At 34.6% G+C, this 26038-nt stretch overlaps 1 protein-coding gene across 7 annotated transcripts in view; it reads right to left on the bottom strand.

The window, feature by feature from the left end:
• Positions 1–26038, bottom strand: part of FCA (flowering time control protein FCA) — an 84300-nt gene that overhangs the window by 45239 nt on the left and 13023 nt on the right. For all 7 annotated transcript variants that reach the window (XM_089832965.1, XM_089832966.1, XM_089832969.1 and 4 more), the window contains exons 2-3: positions 9956–10026; positions 9522–9600 (exon numbers count right to left, since the gene is read on the bottom strand). In XM_089832965.1, coding sequence (XP_089689091.1) covers positions 9522–9600; positions 9956–10026 — 150 coding nt within the window. The remainder of the gene's footprint in view (positions 1–9521; positions 9601–9955; positions 10027–26038) is intronic.

Below are 26038 nucleotides of genomic sequence, written 5' to 3'. Positions count from 1 at the left end.
ACATGCAAGGAACAATACTACCGTACACAAGCCATAATATTTCACTTTGCCTCTTCCATATTACATAAATTTAGTTTAATTTGCAATAACAAATGCGATGAAAATGCAAACAATTCAATGCGTATGTTAAGTGTCAAAGTATGAAGGGAATGTCCATGAACAAGCAGTGGCTTCTATTATTCTCATATACTGTATGGTTGTGTTTTATCATTAAAACAAACTCTGCGCATACGTTTGTCCATAATTTTGCAGATAAAATAGGAAATCCACCAGCATTTTTCACTTCAACAGTCCATCAATAGTTAACAGACCATATATAATCAGATTCAAACATTCCATACGATCGTAAGTTCCATTTGATCATAAGACCATCCATCACCATCAACATATAGAATAAGGTTATATTACTCCTAGTATTAAGCATCCACACACTTTGAAAAATAGAACAAGGTTGTATCACTGCTAGTTTAAGCATCCATGCACATCAACAAAAAGAATAGGAGCAACCACGTTTATTTGTTCCTCAGAACATAAAGATATAGAAACCTTCCACATTTTTGAGAGTGTGAACATCAATAACTTATATTATTCCAAACATGTATACAAATTAAGAGATGACTGAATCATCAATTGTTTAAATTCATCCTTTTTTTAACGACTAACAGACTGTGCTGCCCTAAAGAGGACAAAAGCAATTACAGTACAACCAATGAATACATATGGCTGTAGTCAACACTTACAGCACAAAATAAAGGAAGTGGACTATAGCTAATACAAATCACTCTCACTAAAACAGTAAAGTCGTTGAATCTGCAGATGGTATCCACACCCAGGTGCTTCCATGATTGTCCTAAACTTGTAAAGTATGCCTGCATTATCTGTGCTTCCTCAAAAAATATCTTCCATGCAGCCCAAGCCATCCTCATCCACCTCCTCATTTGTGCCCACAAACCCAAATGTTGGGCTGATTATGTTAACTTCCGCATAATAAATAGACACAAGAAAAAATATGAATGTAACAAATGACTCCTCATAGTAACTTCCATACTCAAGAGCCTCGCCGATACATGTGGATCACATTTTTTTATTATCCAATCCACTATCATCAGAGACCAAACATCACGACTTAAATTAAGAAAGATATATTACAAAGACCAGAAATGTTACTAATCTACCACCACAATCAGAATTATTAGATTACATATATTTAATGTCTCTTCAATCTCTTCTTAAATATATTTATAATCATTGTTATTTATCATCTTAGTATAGATGAATACTTAATAACGTATACCAGATTAATGTGCATCTCATGTCACTTTTTCTTACAATAATTACAAAGCTGCATAAAAATTCATTGGTTAATATTACCAGACTAACGAGTAGATTTCCATACTACACTGAAAACTACCTTGCACAAAGGTTTCATAACAATTGTTCCAGACTGTCACAATGTGATAACAGGCAACCACCTAATCCCTAAACTGCTTATTTAAATAAAGATAATTCAAAATATTCTTTGTACTTTCTGCAAGTATCTCAGCTGAAGTCAAAATGGTTCAAGCAATGCCTCGTATCAGTTCTTAACTATTCCATAGGGACTTCATCCATCATCATGCCAATGGAAGTGAAATAAAATAGTTGAAAGATTATATCCCATTCAGTCATGACATATTTGCACTGCTCGTTATTGCAAACAACCTTACATAGATAATTATCCATGTTATATGTCTATTGATTAAATTCTACATCCTATGAATAACAACTTAAAACTCCATTGTATCAAGAAAAATCATTTGAAAAAGCATGCTAATTGATTATGATTTCCAACAACACATTGCATTTGATCCTGTAATCATTCTAATATCAGAATCAATGCTTATTACTCACCGAGACTAACCACAATCAGACTTCCTATGGCAGAAAAAAGAGGCTACCACAACAAATCCGTCCCCAAATTGTCATGTTAAATTAGAAAACAAAAACAGTTGTTTATTTTCTTCAATATTCCACAATTAAATGTCACTCACTTTATGCAGAGGTAGCAATTGTAGTTTCAATGCTTTCTTAACATGCCACCATAAATCATTTGCATTTCCTAATGTTCTCCCAATAAACAAAATAACATTAAGCTAAAATTGTCAACCACTGTTACCCAGGGAAGGCATTTCTAGCATAATTTGACCCATTCCAGAAACGGGTGCATCCCAAAAACTCAAAAACCTTCAAAAAGCCGTCACTTGGCTGTCCCATAAAATTGATGTTTGAATTTTTGATAGTTTGCTCGATTTCCACACTCATGTGAACTCTTAATTTAAATCAACACAAACTTTATATGTTAAGGTTCTATAATGTATATAAGCATGATTTTCCCGTGTTTTTGTCGAATGCTTAAAATTTCCCTATATATATTGTTTTTCCTATTTTTATACAGTTGTCCCCACTGCCGCCCCTTGCTATCCCTGCTCCAGGAAAAATAAATCCATCCCAAAAATCTGTATAACTGTTCCCCAGTCCCCCCATCCTGGAAACCCGAGGCAACATAGCTGCCAACATCAAAGTATAAATAACGGGCACCTGCAACAACCTCACAAATGACTAAATAGAAAATAGGAAACCTGCCATACTAGCAAAAGCTGATTAATAAAAAATTCATCTTTGATTGATATGACAATAATAAACTCTATCATGGATTGTGATTCGTAACATGCTTTAGTGTCACTTTATGCAAAATTCTTGCTACAATGAACATCCCAAATATGGCATTTCATACTATATATATTCACAACTTTAAAGTCATAGCATTTGTCATAAACAAGATGTCAGAGTCGCAACATATGTTTCTTTAAATTTTAGCACTTCACAACAAAGCCAGTTAAAAATTGTCATTCAGGTCAGTGTAACAATCAAGGAGAGAACATATGTGAATTAACAACATTCTGTTTGCCAGAGTCACAACAAAAGTATAGAGTAAACACAAAAATGTTGGATAATATCATTCAGTTCACTGTAACTATCATGGAGAGAACATAAGTGAATTAATGACATTCTGTTTGCCAAATTTACAGAGGCGAAATCACAGAGTGCTATTTTATTTTGCACATCCAACAATGATTTTTAGATACACTTTTATTTTCCGAAGGAAAATTCAAAATAAAGCTCTTATATATTTTAAACTTTAAAACTATTGCCGCATCTAGACATTTTGTTAGTCCTCTGCTGCAAATGGAGTATTCTTTTTGCCCATTATACAGCAAAATTTTAGTCCCAGCTTTCAGATCCTTGAGAGACTGTTGCTTTCAGATCATACAACAAAATTTTAATCCCATCTTTAGCAGACTCAAGATATAAAATACCATTTCAAGCATCTAGTAATTTAAATCCTCTATAATACCATCACACAATTCAAATTACTTTAAGATGAAGCTTTGTCTACTGATTTCGCTCAATCCATGTCATTTTCAAATCAGTGCAGTTTAAAGTCCCATGTTACTTACAGAATGAAAACTATCAGTTGCCATTCCAAACTATCAATGAATAAAATAAACATAGGGAGATTTATATCATATTAGCATTATATCCTTCAGTATAAATTACTATTTGTGTTTAATAAACTAATACCAATAGCTTCTCCCTGTTATATTATGCATTATTAGCTTACATCTCAAAAGCATTCATTAATTGTTAGATTCACAATAGTAACTTCATACAATGTTGAAAACCAATCATTATGAAATTGCCGAAACCCTTACATTAATAACTGATCAAACATAAGGAAACTCCTTGTGCAATTACATACTCGCCTGGCAATGATCAAATAGACTACTCTCTGTTCTCATATATTTGAGATGTAGATTGAAGATTGACAGGGGATTAACCATGAAAGGAACTGTAAAACAATGGTAACAACCAGGTTTTATAATGAATTATTATAACCTCCACAAAGCTTTGAGAATTGATAATGTAGTACAAATATTTACAAGCACATACAAGCAAAAACAAAAATACATTAAATTAATAACTATGGACCAGAAAGCATCATGTAAGTTCAGAGATCCATAATAGCTATCCGATAGAAAATATATCGTGCCTACATGAAGATTAACAAACAAAAACACATGAAATTGAGAACGCAAAAACTACACTTCAGCAATTTCAATTTACATTTACAACTCATTGCTTCTTTTATTTATATATTTGGCTTCACCTTCAGTTAACAAAATGTTAAAAGCTGTCTTGCCATGCCAAAAAAGGAAAAAATAAAACCATTTTATCATCAATGGGGCCTTCATTCACTTTTGATTATAACAATGTTTCATCCTTTCCATCAGAATCCCATTCCAACTTTTGCCTGCCCTATCCAAGTGAGGTGAAATAAGGAGCAGAGATGAGCAGACGTCCTGGGTAACTTATATTGAACCCGTATTTTACACTTCGAATACAGCCCCTTCAGGCCAAGCTTTGCTAAATATCAATTATAAGAGATTATAAAGAATGATATCCAACAAACATCATGCATTCATAAAAATTGGAAAAGAATCTCACACAATTAATTTATTTAATAACTCATATTTGAAGATACACAATTCCGTCATAAAGATAGCATACATAATGTATATGAAAATAGAACCCAGATGAACTATAATGAATTATTGACCAAATTTTACATTGCCAGGATGTGAACAACAATTATCATCATACTTGCTATGAATTCAGTAAATATAGAAGCAAACTAATTCCATACTTTGCTGCCTTCCAAATAGATTGCATGACCGTAACGAGAAATTGGAGTTTTGAAATATTACATTCTGCTAAAAACTGAACTGTTACAATATAAGAACATCGTGACAAACATCCTGAGCACCAAAATTCTTACACCACGATGCTGAGAGATTCCCTGCTGGGCAGAGATGTTTGGCATATCTTTCTCAACATCAAATTGGATATCTTATCCCAAAAATGTTTATAAACCATGAAGTTTATTATGAGAGACAATATCTCTTAAGCTGATAGATGTTCTCAAGCTAAAATTTAATCATAATGCAGGAAATGTTTATACATTGATTTTAAACTATATAGCATTTGTGGAACATTGCCTGGCAGAGAACGACTAATTTATTGAATGCACAAAACCCCAATATAAGTAAAAAAAACAGCAAAATGACAACTCAGAAAAATAAGCCCGGAAAAATATATGTTGAATGCCTGATCTAATAAGGTTTGATTAAAAGTATATTCACTTTTCTATGAGAATTAGTCACTGGATTCATTTTTACTTTTCTGAGTAAAAGTTAAAAGTATATTTACCATATTCAAGCATATCAATTCCTAACAAGTTAATTGATATCATGCACCAAATCCTTATGATGCACAAATTTTACACATCAATCATAACATATAATGTTACTGTGTTCCAAAGATATGGTTAAATTGATGTATCTTAATTTCAACAGAATTCAACTCTTTTGTTTTGCTAAACTCCCCAATATTATGCTAATTCATTGCATCCTATGTTTACAGGATACAAGGACTATTTGATATAAGCTAGGGAAATAGAACATCATGCATTATAAAAATCTTCAGATTCCATATTGCTTGAATCGCATTTCATAACTTGGTCTCTTTATTTATTGTTCTGTTGTTCTCCTTCAACGAACATTTCATCCAGCATCCCTGATGATACAAATATTTTGAACTTCTACATCAGTCTCAGACAATTGTAGAGGTTACCTTTCCAATTTGTCTCTTAGGTTGAGATCCTTGCTTTAAAATTATTTAAATCAACAACTGGTTGATTGTCTGACTAATTCACTTTGGCCAACAAGGGTCCAATGACCAATAGTTGTGACAATCAATTTCAAGTTTCCTGTATGCACGCCATACAAGTGAGTGGAGCTTCAAACTCAATTTGACTGCCAACTCCTCTCAATATGTAACTGAAATTAAAACACTTCAGAATTGCTGGTATTAATATATATTATTTAGTGACAAAAGAAAGGAATGTCTGATTTATAGACTCTTATCATGCCAATTTTTCAAGCATAATATTTCAAATCAGGTGTATGCCTCCTCATCAAACCATGTAAACATTCACTACAATGAACCTAAGTTACCCAGTTCTCCCGCTGGCCCTCCGGACCAAGCAAATTTCGAACAGGTCATTGGTCCTGGTCCTAGTCCTTCTGTGGGTTCCACCTGGGTTTGAACCCACACAGGTTGGTTCCCCCAGGCCAAACCTAGGCTGTATAAGGGCAGCCCAAGTGCAAACCAGGTACAGTTGAACCAAAAAAAGTGCTATAATTTAGTGCAGAAAACAATTATTACAGAATTTGAATAAGATCTTTATCATTATTAAACAAAATTTGCTTAAGTTCAGATCTTTATTACATCAAATTAAACTATCCCTCAAAAATTCTTCGAGTGAAATGTTTATATCCAATTGCTGATAATGATCCCTGCCAATTAATTGGAAGATCTCTATAGTGATAAATCACATTTTAAACATTAAACAATACCTTCAGTATGTGAAGGGAGTTGCAAGCTACTTTTATAACATTTTTCAAGTAGAATGTTAATTACAAACAAACAAGCTCTCTGTACACGTACAGTGAGAAAGTAATAAGCATTTGAGGACATGGAAAACAAGAATGTTATTAGTGGAGCTGATCCCGTTGGCATTGGCACTGTTTGTGAATCAACTAATGCCTTTGATGAAGATTTAGGAAATCCATTAGATGATTGAAACAAAGTCCCAATTGTGAAAGTCAAACCATGGTACCTGAACTCAATATTATTTTAACATTTTGATGTTGACAATAGATATGATGCTAAAAATTGCAAGTTTATAGTGATTTTGTTGTTTTTATGATTCTATGTGGCCGTCTAATTTTAATCCATGCTTCTAAGCTGTATACATGTACGTATGTATGTATGTATGTACTATGCATGAATATATTTTTTACATGTTTTTGTACTAGTGAACCCAAACCCCTGAACTTGACACCAAACCCAAACTGGCAACTCAGCAATGAACTATACAACTTCCAAATCTGATTTATTGCTCTTAGTGACTACCAGTGTGAGTGTCCCCTCTATTATGTTATTAGAACTGGCAGTTAACTTTCATATTACCTCCCACATGCCTTGGTCTATATGGCTCTTCTCAATGTTACAGGTCACCATCATATTATTATGAGTTAAAAGGGCAATTAGAAATTTAGCAAACTGTATGTTCAGGCTATCTGTTCATGTAATTGTCAGCAACAAATGCCATAGAACTGAGTGCATGGCAACATTTTTTTTTAAAATCGATCTTGCAGTACTCACACCAATTACGGACCCATCTCACTAAGAGCCACTGGCGTTAGGCAGAAGCATTCACTATGGTAAACCAAATGATTTTTATGTCAGGAATTTTCATTAACCAGCTGAGCATTATCCACATGACACAGATATCCAGATACAACACTTACAGAAATGAATGTTAATGGACTCATATAGCACTCATGCAAATGCAAGGAAAATATCTACCAGTTTTTACATTCAGACACATGACTATAACTTCTGTCAGAAAAACGTCAAGGATAGCTTAAGACACAGACCATAAAAATGCCTCTGAAACAAGTTGCAGAAGAATGGCACAGGCCACATAGTTGAGGGAGCATACTGTACATTCAATTAAGGAAAGCAATAAAATGTTTGCTGTCCATTATAACAGTAATAGTTATAAAAAGTACACTAAACGAAATTTTTTTCTAGATATCCATATATATATGCCTGAATAAATATTAAGTACATATCCATCCCATCATACTAGAAACCAGAAATCTAGTTAATCTACATATAAGGAATTACATAAATCAAACAACAAAATTTTTTAATTTAAAACAAAAATAATTTTTACTATGTATATATAAACACACTTATAGAATCATATTTAAGCTGTACAAGTTCAAATCAGAGTGTCTTTTATATCTTAGAAATCTCCAATAACTTTTTGTCATCTTCAAGAGCTTTTGATGCCAAAACATTTACTCAAAGCGAAAACGGCCACCATAGAAATTTGTAGAGTCCAAGGGTAACTCCACTGCAAAAATTTAATGTGTCCCAGAACCAGGAACTAATCGTATATTGCTACAGAAATTTATGTTTCTTTTATTTGACTCGAAGAACAACAAAAATTAAAATGAGAAGAATCCAAACAAGGTAAAAATGACAATAATATACAAACTTCTGAGAGACTAATTTATATGTAACTATAAATAAGCAAATTACCAACAGCTATACACAAATTTTAGTAGATATGGCATGAGTGTATGGACTTCACATGTCAATTCAATAAATAAGGTCAACTGCTGTACACAAATTAAAAGAAATTATTTACCAGTTATACAATTACAATATCATACATATCTTTTTCACAAAATCCAAATGTAGATTTCCATAAACAACATTATAAGCATATATGTTTGTACCATTGTTTGTATTCTTAGTTGCCGGACTCACGCATCTTGGCCCTGAAACGGATCTGGGCCTGGTTACATGAACTGGTATGTACTGGATTCCTGCAGAATCCAGATTTAACTCTGTGGATTCATCCGGATTTGTGGACCAGACACTGTACGAATCTGGTCTGAATCTGTCACGAATCCATGTGAACCCCAGAGAATCCGTCACAAATCCCCAAGGGGCCTGCAGGCCAAACTTAGAACAAGAACACACGACTCCTTATATATATATATATGCACGCACACACTCACAAATCCTTATAAATCATAATGGGAATGAGAAAATTTCATGAATCCACGAATCGGATTCCAGAACCCGAATCTGACCCCGAACCTGACTCGGCAACTAAGCTTTTATTAATGACAAGCAAGATACATTGAAGTCAATTTCTCAAATCTAAGATATTGATTTCAAAGATTACAAAGCTCTTTGTTGTATACCAACTTGCTTGCAATCATATATGCTTGTAACGAAGGATGAATGCAATTTCAAGGACAGCAAACAATTTCTTGAATATTGGGAATCATGGACATATGGATATTATAAAAAACTAAAACTGGGCGAAGCAGAAATCTTTATAAGTATACTGTATATATCATGTGCTGAATCGGCAATGGCAATGCTCCTGTTTTTTAATTTTTAGGACTTCTTTGGGATTTTATACTTTGGGTTTATAATTTTTATGCACCAAATGGTGTAAGTTGTGGGGATCTCAAAACCAGGGGGCATCCCATTCAGCATCTCCAGAATGCCAACCAGATCCTTGGGGACTCATCCCCATTGGAAAATTGGTAATGACTCAAGATAATTTACTGAATCATATGAAAGAATTGGCAGTCTATCCCCAGGGAGTCCATGTAATAATCTCCAAACAAATTCCAGCATGCTCATTGTCATGAACTAACTAGTGTGTTCAGATAATGAATCTAAAAATGCATGATGCAATAAAAGAAAAGAGTAAATATAATAGATCATGATGACCAGGAAATATTTCTTGACCAAAAAACGCGCACCTTGTTGCTGGCCAGTCCTCTTATCCTTGATCAACGCAACTTCCAGCACATTTCCATGTTCAGCAAATAGAGGATGTATCTGCAAACGAAAAATAAACATTACTTCATTTAGTTAAATTTAGTTACTATAATTTCAATAAACAGCTATCTTCCATATTCAGCAATAGAAATTGTCTTTGACAAAAAAATCCAAAATTATGATTACCATAATCAAAGAGTCTAATAGTATTATGTTTTCAAATACAAAATCTATAAAGCCAAAACCCAACAATGGAAATAGTAGTCCAAAAATTTTAGTTTCCATCTCTTCCTATTCATCGTATCTTTCCAACATTTAGAATAGTCAAACAAGACAAGACAGACCCCACACAAGTGTTACAAGCATCCTTTCCCAAATTTATTTTATACGTTACTTTATAACTTTACAAACATACATCTTCTTCTGTAACCGTTCTGGGCACAGACCCCACAAAAAGCTTTGCAAAATTCCCAGAATCTCCTGAATCTGCAAGGTCCAACATAGATGTTAAAATTATTTACATATGAATGCACCAGAAATAATTAGAATTCTTAGAACTAAGTAAAAGTGACTAACATTTTGATGTCTGTAGTCTCATTCACAAATGAGAAAAGTCAAACTAAGCAATATGTGAGAGATTAAAGCCTGGTGATAAAATATGTAATATGGGACAAGGTCAAAATAAAAGCTTATAGCATTGGGTAGATGAACTCAAATTGGTGAAACATGCTTAACAAATTATCTCTAATACTGGACAATAATCCTAAATACTTACAATATATACTGATTTCACATTCAGCACCAACAACAATACAAATAGAATGTATCATCTATATATTCAAGCTATGTATAGGTGCATTGAATAAATAGAAAAGCATATCAAATCCAGAATATTATTAGAAAAATTGGAAATACAAATAGAATAAATTTATCTAGCAATTACATAGAGAACAGATATGTGAATAGGCAACGCTGAATGGAACAAGTGACAGATCTCATGAACAGGAGCCAAGATATTGTACAAGAGCAAAGGCACAACTGTGCACTCAGTTAAAAGAGTGCCATGCAACTCCAGATGTGGATTTCTTCCACTGTCCCTACCCCACTGTGCATTCAATTAAAAGAGTGTCGTGTGGCTCCACGTGGATTTCTTCCACTGTCCCTACCCCACTGTAATGAAATAAGCTACATTATTAAACTTGACAGGGGAGTCTTTAGGTACTCAAATCTATAGGGCACACATGAACTCGCTCAATCATTTCCATGATGTTGACAGTCCTTCGAGGGACAAAAGTTGACTGGAAAACCTAAATTCTCCACTGTTGTTGCATAGAGGTTTGACTGATATTTATGGTTTGTATTTGGCGAATGCTGTGGCAAATGGCAAAAAAGCTCTGTAAGATACTACTAAAAGGGTAACCTCCTAGGCGAAATTAATCGTGTCTTGGAGAATATAGATGAGAATCTAGGTATACCTCTTCCTTAAGACTTCTAATTGGTCAGTAGATGGGGCAAGAAGGTGGCAAGGTACCTAAACACTCACTATGCAGACTCGAAGATTATACAACGTAGACGGAGAATGGTGGGTTGTAGTGTTTCCTTTTTGAAATTAATGTTGGGTCTTAAAGAAGAAGAACAAGACAGATGGCTCCAAAGATACATACGCAACGAAGGGCTTATGGCTTATGACAAAGAAGGCTTAATGGAGACCATGAATAATGTAAAAGAGGTGGCTATTGTGCATGGGCATGGAAAAGAAAGATGGTCGAGGAGGCTTCTTTGGATTCCTTGGAGGATTTGAGGGGTCATGATGCTACATGTGGTTCAAGCTGTGAGTATAAAATCTCGACTGGTTGCTGGGAAATATAAGAAAAATGGCCTCTATAACTTTGTTGATGTAGCGGTATGGTATGAAGATTACTTAATTCTGCTCCTTTTCGTTATACAGAGCTTTGGTTGGCATCAGTGTATTTTCCTTTATTCTGCTCCCTTTTCGTATTTGGAGCTTGGGTTGGGTTTAGTATGTTTTCCTCTCTCTATCTAGTAGGGTGATGGTAGCTAGTTACATTTGCTCTGTATGAATACTCCCTTGTCATCTTTTATGTATTAAGGGTTACCCTTTTGATAGAAGATATGGCAGTCTGATAGTATAAGTTTGCCAAGATGGACACCAAAACATTGGCAGCCACATCCAAGTTCACCCTGGTGCAGTGTTGAGACCATAAATATTCAGTTCCCAAAATTCTTTAAGTTCTTCCTTTAGGTCATCCCAAGCATTATTACCTTAAAAAGATTTCCACCTCCACTCTATCAGGGAATTTGTTTCTATCATATCCAGAAAGTTTTCAACTTTTGAATCCCGCACTCTCGCAGTCCCTGTAGCATATGATTCTGAGTTAGCTCTTGTATCGATCCAAAGAATCAGTCCAAAAGACAGCCTTCTTCTGATTATTGACATCCCCAATGATGTGTTTAGTTACAATGTACCTATACTCCAGAATGAAATTCCAAATGGTCAAACACCTAGGGGGGTCCCTAACAAAGAAAGTTCTTTTTAGTTTCTCTAAGTGAAGGTATTTCCTTTTTCGGAAATTAACCCATTTTTGTTAACCTTGTGAGCAAATTTGCAAACTAGCTTGGCCCCTATTGTCAAATTAATAATTACAAGGTTTCTAATTGTTACATCCCAATTTTTGCCCTAAAAATTTAAAAATATTTAAAGCTAAACATAACCGTTGAACCAAAAATAGTTTTCATGTTCAAGTGAAATTCATTTATATAGCCGTTGTTTTTATAGCAGTTGTTTATTTATTCATGTTCATGTGAAATTGGAGCAGTTATCATTAGCCGTTGCATCATCCTAAGAAGTTGAATTAGTTAAATTTAACCGTTGTGATCATGTGAAATGAAGTCAGTTAAATTTAACCGTTGCATAGTTGCGATGAATCAAATAGTAATATGATGAAATATCCTAACAATTTTTATCTAACAATTTATAAATCATGAATTGATGTTTTTGGCGAGAATGTTGTTTTTTTTTTAAAGGGTTGCAGGATGAAGACCCAGGAGAGAGAGGAAGCATTACGAAACGAGGTCATCGGAATGGGATGGACATAAGATTCAGTTATCAGGAATGGCAGGTTTGATCTAAAAAAAATCGCCCTGGCAAATTATTAAGACTCGACAACAAATTTCTTAGTGGAAATTTCACATGAGCTTAAATTTTTTTTAAAAATAATAATAATATAATGTAAATAATAACTATAAACCAAGCCAATAGCGGCATGTCGTGATGGTTAAGTTGTTGAGTTGTTATCCTTGCCATCAATGTTCAAATCTAATGGGGATGAGGTCCCCCGTTTGTGGCCTCACTGGTTCATAGCTCCAGGTCAAAGCGTTTACCCCTCTTTAAAAAAAATAAATAAATAACTATAAACCAAAATTCTTACCTTAATTTAATTTAACAAATAATAATATTATCTTACATTATCTTACTCTCTTAATTAAGATCATAAATATATAAACACAAAATGGCACCGTTACATTTAAATTTCTAATTCAATAAGCCACTTTGTATGTATATATTTACAAACTTATTGAAGACAATAAAATAATATAAAATAATATTATTAATTGACTCTTCAATTTCTCTTCCCTCCTTTTCTTCTTTTTCGTTTTCTTCCTTATTTGTTTGATTTTTTTTTAAAAATTACATCTGAGGAAGAAATCGTATTGTAGTCTTGTAACGGCAGGAAGCCGTAAGGACAAGCTTGATTTTATTTATAGCCCTTGTTCTTGTCATTTCTGAGACATGAGAGCCGACCATCTTCCTCACGTTTACCCTCTGAGTAATACTGATTTCATTTTGTTAAGAGCCGTCTGCCATTGAAAAGTTTTGCTGATATACTCTGCTATTCGCACCCGCCCGTGGAGACCAGAGAAGGTCGTGCGAGTTCCGAGCAACAACCACTGCAAGTTGTGTGTCACGTAAGACGACCAAATGAAATTTTCCTTAATTTTGTTTCTCCATTACATTTCTTTGTCAATGCTGAGTCGACTTTTCTTTTTGTCTTTTGTAAATGATTCCAATACTGAGAAAAACGTAAAAACTCGTGTCTATTTCTTGAGCAGTCAAATGTGCATACAGTCTAAGTTTGTCTTATAAAAACCATGTGAAATAGCAGGTTAAGCTTTAAACAAATATAAAAGTTTATACAATCCCAGTCGTATGCTTGGATATAATTTTGCCAAATTTCTTTCTCTGAATAAGTCTGTAGGTATAACTTAAGACTTTTCCCTTTAATCTCTGGATAAGAATCAGAATAACTGAGGTAGTATGAATAACAAAACCACCGGCTATTGCTTGGAAAAGTGATAAGGTGTCAGCCTTATAGATGTAAGGGTAAAAGACCAGGCACCAGAGAGTCACCACATGATGGCCCAGAAAGTGGTAAAAAGATGATGATAAACCTGTAAGAATAATAATAAGAATATAGTCAGTAATTAAAAATATACTCAATAAAATCTAATGCAATTTGGCTCATGTGATTCCACTTTGAAAATTAGTTGTCGAGCTGAGTGGTGGAGATCGGGTTATAAAAACCCACCTCTAAAATCCCTGGCCAGGGCAATGATTAGGCAGATTTGCCACAACAATATGATTGCGTTGATGTCCTGAAGCTTCAGTTATTCAATCGAATAGCTGTTGGGGCCACAACCCACCTGACTACTCCGATGACTGGATCAATGAACGTCCCAAGCCTGACCTCAGGGTAGGGAGGGCCGTTCTATTTAATTAGAACCTATGGGGATAAGTAAAAAGGTCCGCGGTTGGGAGGTTAAGCCTCTGATAATGCTTCTCCTCTCACTAAAGTCAGAGCTTGGACAATTAATTGGAAAAGTCTCCCAAGTTAATTAGTACGTATCTTTTTGCTTTTAAAGTTAATATTCTTTTACTTTCAGCTGAAAAGATTTTCTTCAAAAAAGATAGATGTATCATGTTATATGCAACTTCTGTTCCAGAAATTTTAGGACTAGAATTAAATTTCAGTTTTTCTACTAAATTCAATTGTTCAATAATTAGATTAAATTTAATTTTAGTAATTTGATTAGAATAATTTTTAGAACTCAGTAGTTTTATTTTCAGCAAATAGTTTAGATTGTGAAATGGGAATATAATTAACGAATTACAAATCAGTTGGTTAAATGTTGAAAGTAGATGTAGAAAAATCCAGCTGTTACACTAATGCTAATTCCCCTAACCTCCATGGGGGTGCAAGCTTTTTCCAAAGTAACTAATGGGAATTTTCGTTGTTTAGAGTTCCCACACTAGAAGAACCTTCAAATAATCCTATTCAACTAATCATCAATTGCATTAGGTGGTTTCATTCAAGACATTGAATATACTAAAATAGTCAACACTGCCTTCACCGTCATCAATCTTCCAACCAAAGAAAGACACTTTGGTTCCCATGAATCCATTTTCTTCTTGCAACTTTCCACCACTGGATCCCAGTATGCACTTTTATTAATACCAGCAAATTAAGGGACACTAACAAACTTCATGGGGAAGCCAACAAACTCAGAAATCCAAAACTCTTGTGATGACACATTGTAACCATGGTTGAGCGTTGAGGAAATAAACTTTGTTTCCTCTAATTTATGCTCTATCTTGATGCCTTGCAATAGAATTCCAATAGGACTCTGATGGTTCTTGCTTCCCTTCAGTTAACTTCCCCAAAGAGCATAGTACCATCAACAAATTGTTGATGAGCAACAGCTTCCATACTCGGAGTGACTAAAAGACCTTTCTAATTTCCTAGATTGTGCTATATCTTAGTGCTTCTCTTGAGGGCCTCCACCCTTATAATGAATATGAATGGTGGATTTGGACCTCCATTCTCCTTGCTTGAGACCATAGCTGGCTGAAAAGAAACCTTGTGGGGAGCCATTCACCAAGATTAAAAAATTAGGAGTATTAATGCAACAACTTACCCATTGTTGTGAAAAATAAACTTTTATAAAATCTCTATTAAAATTTATCAATCAACTAGATCAGACTTCAGAAGATTCAACTCAAAGTTCATGCTCTATGTCCTAGCCTTTCTAGAAAAATGAATTGGCTCAAGGACTCCTATGATAACTTTCACAAACAATCTTCCTAATGCAAAACCACTTTATTCCACACATATATGAGGTCTCTCAAAACTTCTTTCACCCTATTTGTTATCACCTTAGTTATGATCTTGTAGGTAGTGTTGCAGAGCGCTATCAATTTGAAATCTTTCATCTCATCGGCATATTTCTTTCAAGTTATTAAGGTCAAATGGGTGTGATTCAATACCTAACTAAAGTCCTCTTTCTTCTAGATTCTCCCACAAATCTCACCAGATCCTACCCCACGATATCCCAACTGGATTAAAAGAAGGTTGTGAGGAATCCATTTGGTCCCCAAACTTTGTCTGAGTGCATCTGAAAAATGGGCTTTCAAACTCCTTCCTCCACAATCTCTCATTTTACTAATTGGAAATGACTTGAGAAATGTTGCTTATTGTACACTCTTTCCCTATCATTTACTTGATCATTTTCCTCACTAACTTCATCCTTCATATTTTCTTGGATGTCACCTTCCTTTTTTATTGAGGTTATTAAGTTCTACTTCTATTTTGTGTTTTCATCCCCTTCCTTAAGCTAGGCTTTATTGCATTTTTGCCTCGAGAAAAAATCCTATCTTGCTAATATTTCCATCAATTCATTTTTCAATCTATACTCTTTTTCAAAGTCATTCAAATCAAACAACTCTTCTTCCACTCTTCTCTTGTGAAAGGTAGAATCTCAACAATTTGTGTCAAGCTCAATCTACTCCAATTCCCTATGACTAAGCACCGATATAATCTTCCAACAACGTTGGCAAAACCAACTCTACTATTAGTCCATGTGAAGAGGTCATTCTTTGTTGGAACGTCTCTAAGCCAATTCTCCCCAACAAACTACTAAAATCAACTTGCCTTAGGACAAACTAGTTAATCCACCCTTCTTTTTTGAACTATCCAAGTTGCATTAAATTTCCCCACTACCATGACCAAATCATTGCTCAAAGTTTGCAATATTGTTCCCAATTGGGTTCACAACTCCTTTTTTCCCTTGTTGGGATTAGACCATAGACATTGATCGCTAAAAAGTCATGTTTTTGTTTAGCATTCTTAACTTCATGAACTGTTGATTCTATTGTCCTCACTCTTCCAAAATGCTACAAGGGTTCCATAGAACTCCTACCCTGCAGAGGCTCCAATGGGCCCAACAATGTTGGGCTTACCCACTACTGCCACTTTATTCTTTTTTTCCTCTCTTTCATATTCTATTGAGTTTCCTAAAGGAAAACTAGGTCAACTTTCACTTGATCAAGTACCATTTGTTAGAAGCGATCATGCCCCTTACATTCCAAATTAATGCATTAATTTCTCCACAAGAAGGAAAATATCCTTCCCATTTATCAATATGATAATCCCTACTAACTCTATTTTGTCTTTTTGCATGTCTTGCTATTTTTAATTTTTTTCTTATTTGTTTTCTTCCCCCATTATTTTTCTTAAGTAATAGATGCTTTTTCAATTTAGACGCTATTTGTTCCAACAAACTCTCTTGTAACAAATTTGCCTCTTCTTCACCCTCATTTTAGTTTCCAAGTTACCTTCATGTTGGGAGGTTTTCACACCATCGCTCCATTGGAAATCAGAAGCCCCTCTTTCTGCTTGACAAATAGGTAATTGTCCCAAGTAGTCCTAGTTTATTGGGACATTTCAAGTCTCCTAGTCTAAGAAATAATTTTGAGCAATTTTGGCTCACTAGGTGGTCAAGTCAAACAAGGCCATGAGTAAAAGTTGGGCCAAGCTATAATGGATGTAAGATTGAATTCAAAAGATTTGTAAGAGTGAATTGGAATCATTGTAAAATCCTTGTTCCAATATCAAACTTATCTTGTAGAAGTCAAATATTACCATGAAAAAAGAACATGTATGGAAGCATGATGATTCATTAACTTTGACTAATTCTAGAAATTGTTTAAAATCTCCCAAAATCTTATAATCTCCATTATAACTCCTATGAATTTGAAACCACTCTCAAACACCCTAACAATATTTATATAAGAAATTCAAATTTTCTTAGTGTCAAAAATTATGTCACTTAAATGTTATATTTTATATAAAACTTTACGCCCTTGAGTAGTGAGTTGATAGCAAACTATTGACCCTTAGGAGAGCCCAAGAGTAGGTTGATATCCAACCTGTCTTATGGGCAAAGCCCAAGAACAAGTTGGAATAAAACCCACTTGGGACTGAATACCTCATGTCATGCGTTTAAAATTCAGATTGCAAATTGAATTGGAAAGGCAAGGATGAAGTTTGGCAAGAAATCAAGAACTTAAGTGACTTTTGTTTCTTGGTTGAGCCCAACGACAAGTTGTCTTTTGTCCCATGGGGTCCCAAGCCCAAAAGCAGGTTAGATTTTGACCTACTCTAAGGCTCCATGTTAACAATTTGCATCTAGCCCTTTTCGCTGAGAATCGATACGCACTTTACTACTGGAGGGGTTGATGTATATTGTCCAATTACATGATGACAAGGATGCAAGTTTGACTCATGCAAGTGCTACCAGGAATGAAGATGACAAGTAAACTAAATTTATGGGTGATCAAAGGGTTGGAAGATGAAGTCAAATTCGCAAGTAACTTGTCGAAATAAGGAATAAGCAAATTTGCAAGTGTTTTACAAATTATTTGAGTTGTATTTGGGGTGAGGGTTAGAGATGGTTGGAAATTGACCCCCCTTGGGGCTTTGAGCCCAATGCACTTGATTTCTAACATGTTGTTCAAAACATAAAATAATTCCTTCCTATTTTCTCAATTACAAGTTAAAGTCAAATTGCATGAAGAAAGGAGTGAGAACTTGCAAGTTTTGGATCAAAAATTTGAAGTACAATCCACCATTAAGGATGTTTGAATGACAAAAAGCTAAGTTGGATCAAAGTGATGGCAATATTAAGGTAGGGAAGTTAAAATTGAATCATGACATAAAATGATCAAGTCATGGATGAAATGAGAAATGAAGTAATTTGTCATTGAAATTGTCGTGTCCCTCCCATTTGATTTCCATAAGTCATCTTGATGGATGCAACCTTGATGTTCTTTCTTTCTAATTGATCTTGTTAGGACCCATGAGAGGTCTACACCCTTGAGGTGATCTGTTTGTGTTATTGTCTCAACACGATTAGTTATGCTTGTGCCTAGTTTACGAGATTATGATGTAATTGATGGTTTCACTGAGGTTTGTGTCAATGGTTACCTAGATTCATATGGTATCACGATTTTGTTTCGTGAGTACCCCTGAGATGTGAACAGTGGTTGCACTGTGTGTTACTCGACTGTTGTAGTTGGTTGGGTTCCTGCAACAGTGTTGACACACGTGTTTGACCATGTTGACTCATGGTATTTTGGTCAATTATGTATTTGGTGTATTTTTGTTGAGATTTTGATGATTGTTTGAGATTTTATGTTGTAATGTGCCATATAAGTTGTTGCATAATTAGTCATCATTTTCATTATTAAATGCTTAAAATAATTAGAAATGATTTATTCATTTGTGACGCATAGGTTATTGTGCTACAGATATCTATCTTATCTTTTTCAGTAATTTATGCAAAATGGGTTTAAATGATTATTTAAATGGAATTAATTAGATGCCTTAATTACGTGATTTACGTACTTATTGCTTTGGCTATGATATATTGTACATCTAAACTTATTGTGTTCATTTATTGTGCAAGACTTATATCCCTAGTAGTGGCACATGGAGTTAGTGATTTCAACCTTTCATGTAGATCAATATCGTCCCTATATGGGCGATGTATCTTTTGTATTGATTATTTTAACCTTCCAGTAATTGGAAAATCTAGATTCATTATGCATTGTCTAGACCGCAATTGCCGTGGATAATATTAACTAAATGCTGATTTAATGAGTTAGAGGGATTTTATTTAATTAATTTAGTTTATTTTATTTGTCAGTTAATTTGTCATGGTTGAATTCCAAGCAATTATAATTCCTTGATTTAATTTGGGGGAGAAGGGGGCAGTTAGTTATTAAGTCATTTTAATAACCTAATTTATAAGTCACTTTGGAAAAGTGCTTATATTGGCAAAAAGGAACTTTATTATTCACTTTTCATTCGGTAAATTCATGTTTTGTATAGAAAATTGCCAAACCCTCTTCTTGGCATTTGCTTGATTTGTTCGTTGGGTGAGATTGGCTTGGTGGATCATTGCAAGATTGGTCTCGATCAAATCATAGCGAGGAAATATTAGTGTTTGATCGCATTCAACAGCCTCATTATTTTTTGGTTGCAATTGCCATTTTTGCCCTTTTTGCTATGAGGTAGGGCTTTCTCATTTTTATAGCTTTGATCAGTTTAAGCTCTAGTTTTTTATTGCTAAATATTAGGGAGTGGAGAACTAGTGTTCCCCTCCACTTTTATGTAATTCCATCACCCGGTTGGACGGGTGTGAGCATTTTACACTTTCAACATGTGGGTTTGTGAGTTTTCCTCCTATGATGTTGGATTTCCGTGAAGTGTCTGGGGCCAAGATTTATTTGAAAAGTGTGATGTTGGGTGGATTTTGACCAATACGTTTTAATTTCGTCGATTTAATTGATGTTTGATTTTTGGGTGTTCTTGGCATTGTCTTGTTTTGCGTGTGATTAGGTTTTCACCCATTTCTTTGACTGAGTTAATTGGAGATTAGGATCATGGAATCGGAATGTTTATAGGACATCATGTATTATTCCTTGCAAAATAATAGAATTGTACTATACTGCAGAATAATAGAATTGTACTATACTGCTCCTTCCTCTTTCTTTGTCCTGTCAACCGGACCTCTTCTCCTCCTAATCTCAACATATGATAATTCCTCGTTTAAAACCATAAGCTTGCTTATTTTATACGTTTTCCTTTTTAAAGTGTGTTAGTATTATTAAGAAGAGAATTTTGCATGTTATTTTCTATTAGAATGCGAGAAGCATTCGAGTCATTTAGGTTTAGTTTAATAATAATTGAAGGTTTTTGATGACAGGGCTTTTAGCCGATTCTTTTTCAGAGGTAAGTATCTTTATTTCTTCATTTCAATATTAGTCATCTAGATTTACTTTCCATATCATAAGTCAAGACTAAAGTTTACTGATGCTCAACACCAACTAAACTTTACTCGGCATATACTAACTTTCACTCGACTTGCATGTTTGTCTTCTTTTCTCGACACCTATTGATTTTCACTTGACTTCTACTATTTTTTGCTCGGCTTACACTATTTTCTCGGTTAGGCTTGGCAGACACTTTTCTTTACTTGATCTTCTTCTAGTCTTCACTTGAGTAATCTTTCATTACAGACAAGTCATCAGTTTGAACCTCTGTGCTTGTTACTGCAATTCGCTGTTTTTCTCTGTCCTCTTATGCTTTCAGCGATGTGTCAATTATTTGCAAATCATCCTGTTTCATTGAGCGATAGGGCAGGCACATGTCAACTCTAATACTAATACGTGTATCGGACCCATGCGCGTATTGACTCCTCCCCAGGAATAAAGTTGACACTTCACTTAAATACATTCTGCCTGCTTAATTTAGTATATATATTGTGACACACCAACTACAAACTTATGGACTCGACAAACCTGAAATGGCAAAATTGTAATGTGGAGGGTCCATTTTGCACTCTTAGTGCCCCATGAACAAAAAGAATTATTGGTAACATTTCACAATTTCAAAGCTGTTCTTGGATGCAACCCATTGCCACATTCAGATCACAGAAAAATCATTTTCTTGGAAGAAATTACTAGTTATGATGTGATAATGAACTCGAGATAGAAAATGACAGATTGACATATCACTTGCAATTCAGAACAGTGATCAAAAAAAGTTAATTTCAAGTCACGAACTGAAGCATTTGAATGGCAAATATCTGATATAATGCCTGCAATATGTTTATGATTTGTCGAAAGCACTTAACAGTTCAGACTTGTTACAGATCCCCATCCAGGTCTGGACAGAGTGTGTCTGGTGTCCAAGCCAGAATTCTCACAAAAGAAGGGAGAACCCACCCAACAAAACATAAAAAGCTCACTTTTATCAAAAAGGGAAGAAAAAACAAAGAAGTAAAAAGACCCTACCTGACCCTGAGAAGTGACTAAGTCACTAGCAACACAAAACAAAAGCAACTAATTGGACTAAAATGGTGCCTCTGATAGTTCTGAATAACCAGTTGATAAAATTGATGCTCTCAATGAAATGCACTATGATGAATTGTATCTATTCACTATACAAAAACCATTTAGATTTATCTTTAACATTTGAAAAATGGCATTGAATCATCAATTTTCAGCAGTTCTACTTACTTGATTTTGAACATTTTATTCAAAATTTTGAAGTTTCAATTTTTTGAACACATTTAATATTCTGGATATATAGTGTACAGCTGAATGCAGTTGTGTGAATGCATGGAAAAATATTAGAATGAATCAAAATCCCAAACCAGTAACTTAGATAAATTATCAGTGATTATATCATTTTAGTTATGTTTCCAAATGTGCATGTCCAGCAGCTGGAGGCAGAAGTGAATGTGTGGCGAAGCAAAGGCGGATGTGTGGCAAAGGCTCCCAGAATCCCACAGGGAGCTTAAAAGTCGATGCCTCCAGATGTGCATCCCTGCATATTGGAATATGGAGAGCACACCAGAAGCATCCAGAGGAATCCACAAGGAGATTTAACACTATCTGTGAGCTTCCATGCACACCCAAGAGCATCCGCAAGAACCCAGACACACAGAACCAAAAAAACTTTATTAAGTGAAAAAAAATCACTTAAAGTTTAAACAAGTGCCAATAAACATTTTTTATTATTTTTTTACCACTAAACCCTAATCCCTAATGGAGACCATTCATTGTTTTTGCATCTAATTTTATTTGTTATTTTGCTCTCTTCTCATCTGGTCTTCATTTTGGCATTTTGAAGGACAACTGATTATTTTCAAAGAGGATTGTTCATAGGGTGCTAGCTAGCTTCCACGGATGAGATCTAAGCATCCAATGTAAGCATTTGACCATATTCTTGAGGCTTTTAATGAATTTTTTGTGATTTTGATTAATATTTTTCAAGTTTTTTAATGCTTTTGTATATTTTTTTGCACTACTATGCTTGATGTTTTTACTTTTTTCTTACATAATTTTTTGTAATTTCTTATAACAGCAGGAAATCAGATTGCATAGTGCAATAATGGTCAGTAGTAACAGTTCAGTGAGAGGGCAAGAAGCAGATAATTTCAAATTTGATGTAGGATCTCCTTTACGGAGCCATACCACAAGAATATCATAGGTTGCAGGAGGTGGGTCATACATTTTGAAGTGTAATAATTGTGATAGTAAACCATTTAATAGCTATTGTACTTGAGTTGAACTTCACTTTATGAGCCCTTCTTGTAAAAGGATGGAAATGTGCAAATGCAAAGATAAGAAGGGGATGACTCCTCCACAAATAGCAGGATTTGTAAAAAGAATGTTAATGTTAGTGTAGTTTCAGCCGGATAGAACTCACTAAAGATATGTATATATATGAGATGTGATATTTATATGAAGGGACATGTCTATCCATATTTCATCGGATGGCTTCCATTTGGAAAGCATATACCAAGAAGGCAATACAATTACATTTGCAGCAATCCGAGAAATTCAACATTGTATCAGAGCTAGACTACGAATGAACACAAATAAAAATATGCTGAAACAATTTGGCACTACTTACCATTGGCAATAGTGGAGCGCAGTCAGACACGCAAACAATTGCATTTAAGTTTAATTCCTTGAATCTTAATAACAGTAGGGAAATATCGATCGCATTGAAACAGTGATCAAGAATAAAGAGTTCACAGGTATTATATCCATCTCATCCAAACACAAATTGTCGAGCGCTGGTATGAACCAGAGGTGCCATTTTATCAAAGGACCACTCAGAACCAAGTTACGCAGGGCATAAGTTATAGAAGCAGACAAACACCAAAGGTAGAGCCCACATCATCAGGCAAGAAATATGTATATTACTCATAGAGAGGGGAATATAAAACAAAATGGGAGAAAGGTGCGAAAAGAAATGAGGGGATATATGGAAGTTTTCCTACCTTGGAACAGCAGCTACAACTGAGTTGGAATACCTATTTTAGAAGTTTATTATTGTTTCATAACAAGTACATGGCAATAGTTTATGAACGCCACCAGATATGGACTAAGGGTAATATCTAGTGAGTTGAAAAGTGAATAAGTATTGGAAGACAAGAAATTGATAATTTGTGGGCAAAAGCAGTCAGTCAGACAATGACCAATAAGGTGGAAGGTTTCTTAAATACAGCCAACGAAGACTTTGACATATGCATCATTCGATTATCAAGGAAACTTGTGAATGCGTGGGGTTGGACCATAAGAGAGATAAATCAAAATGGCCAAATCATATCAAAGACTTGTGTAAAGTGGGTAGAGCCGCCACATTGGCCAAGTCACAAAAGGGGTGCTACACGGTAGGGTAAGACCCGTGACTCCCAATTGTGCAAACAAGGACCTTCATGCAATCCACTAAAAGATCCTTCAAAGAGCAATATATATGAGTTAATTACCAAATAGCATACCTATGAAAGCACACGTTTTCAACATATGATGAAGAAGAGCCTCATGACCCACTGCATATCCATGGAGTAATCAATCAGACAAGTAGAGAAATAGGAAAATGGTAAATAAGTATTTTGAATGCTTATATGGAGGCATTTTCAGATTTGATGTATATGAGTCCTCATTGGAGAAATTTACATCGAGGAAATTGATGTACGGATAAGTTCTCACTCTCCTTGAAAATAACATTTAAACTACTCATAGTCTCTCTTTTATTTTTATTTTTATAATGTACTATGAGAGCTATTTGCCTTGATCTTTTCTTTCCACTGAGAATCTTCTTGCAAGAAAAAGGAGTCCAACACTTCATTAGAGGCAACCTTGGAAAGAGAGGGAGCAGACAGAGGATATGGTTCAGTCAACCTTCAGTGATCTCAATCGTATTAATTTAGAGGGAGTAGGCCATGCTGAGATGGATTCTCCAGTGATCAATAAATTGTAGCAATCAAGAGAACTGTAATTCATGAATCTACTTCACGACTATTTGGGCATGCCCCGTGTGTACATCATGAGCAAGTGACTAACTTCCAAATGATTATCACTTGTGTTTACAAAAGTTATTGAAAGGTGACGATCTTACAATAACTTGATTTTCTATTATGATGGATATCTTACGATGTCTATGCAGATCATGATAGATTATACTTTGCATGGTGGATGTTCATATGATAAGCATCATGAAAATGTGTTTGCACATACCTTATGAACATTTTGAGTACATGCTGAATGTTATGCAAATTGATGTTCGAGAGGACATTAAACAAAGTATTTGGTGAATATCATATGACATGACATTTAGGAAGCTATTGCTCAAACAATACCTGGTGAATGTCATATGAGATGACATTTAGAGGCCATTTACTCCCAATATCATTATTGAGAGTATTTGGTGAATATCATTTGTTGATATTTTGGAGGCCAATGCTCATGATATCAAATGTGATATTCTTGTATTACATTAAGGTAACATATGGTCATGTATTTATCCTCCCCAACTAAGAGGGAGTGTTAACGTAAGTCTAGTTCCAGTCAGATAAAACTCACTAAAAAATTATATATATGTGATGTGATATTTATATATATACAAATATATGTGTGTGTGTTAAATAAACTATTATATTAAAAACCAATGAATAGACATTTCCCATGAAGGAACGTGTCTATTCATATTTCATCTAATATAAGAGAGATGGCTGCCATTTGGAAAGCATATACCAAGAAGGTAATACGATTACATTTGTAGTGATCCGAAAAATTCAACAAAGAACAAGAAGAGGTTGATAGATTGGTTAAAATATCAAAAAAAAACTTTTTATGTTGGTCCATCTAGAAAGACAAAAATGTAGTTACCAACTGAGCTAGTTGTATCCTCCAAACATCCATTCTTGCCTATACCAGAAGTGGAAGACGAAGAAGTAAAATTATCACATGCAAAAGAGGTCCATTGTACACGACATTTAAAATAAAGGCAAGAGAGCTTGCTTATCAAGCCATTGGGTGTTGCCTCTATACTCGAAGGAGATAGTGGCAGTCATCAATAGTGCATTGGTCAGTTACAAAAGCCCTAGGTATGAAAAGGTGTGTACCACTATATTGCAAAAAGAGAAGACTTCTATAGAGAGATATCTTCAACCACTTAGGATTCATGGAAAGCTTTGAGTGCTTCTATTGTAACTTTGAGTGATTCTATTATTTCTGATATATGGAAAGATACCAAAAACGATCCACTAAATAATGTTACTG

The sequence above is a fragment of the Cupressus sempervirens genome, chromosome 5 (genome assembly GCF_028749045.1).
Source record: "Cupressus sempervirens isolate cs-2001-9-10 chromosome 5, ASM2874904v1, whole genome shotgun sequence".
Classification (NCBI taxonomy): Eukaryota; Viridiplantae; Streptophyta; class Pinopsida; order Cupressales; family Cupressaceae; genus Cupressus; species Cupressus sempervirens.
This window is presented reverse-complemented; position numbering and strand designations above follow the sequence as displayed.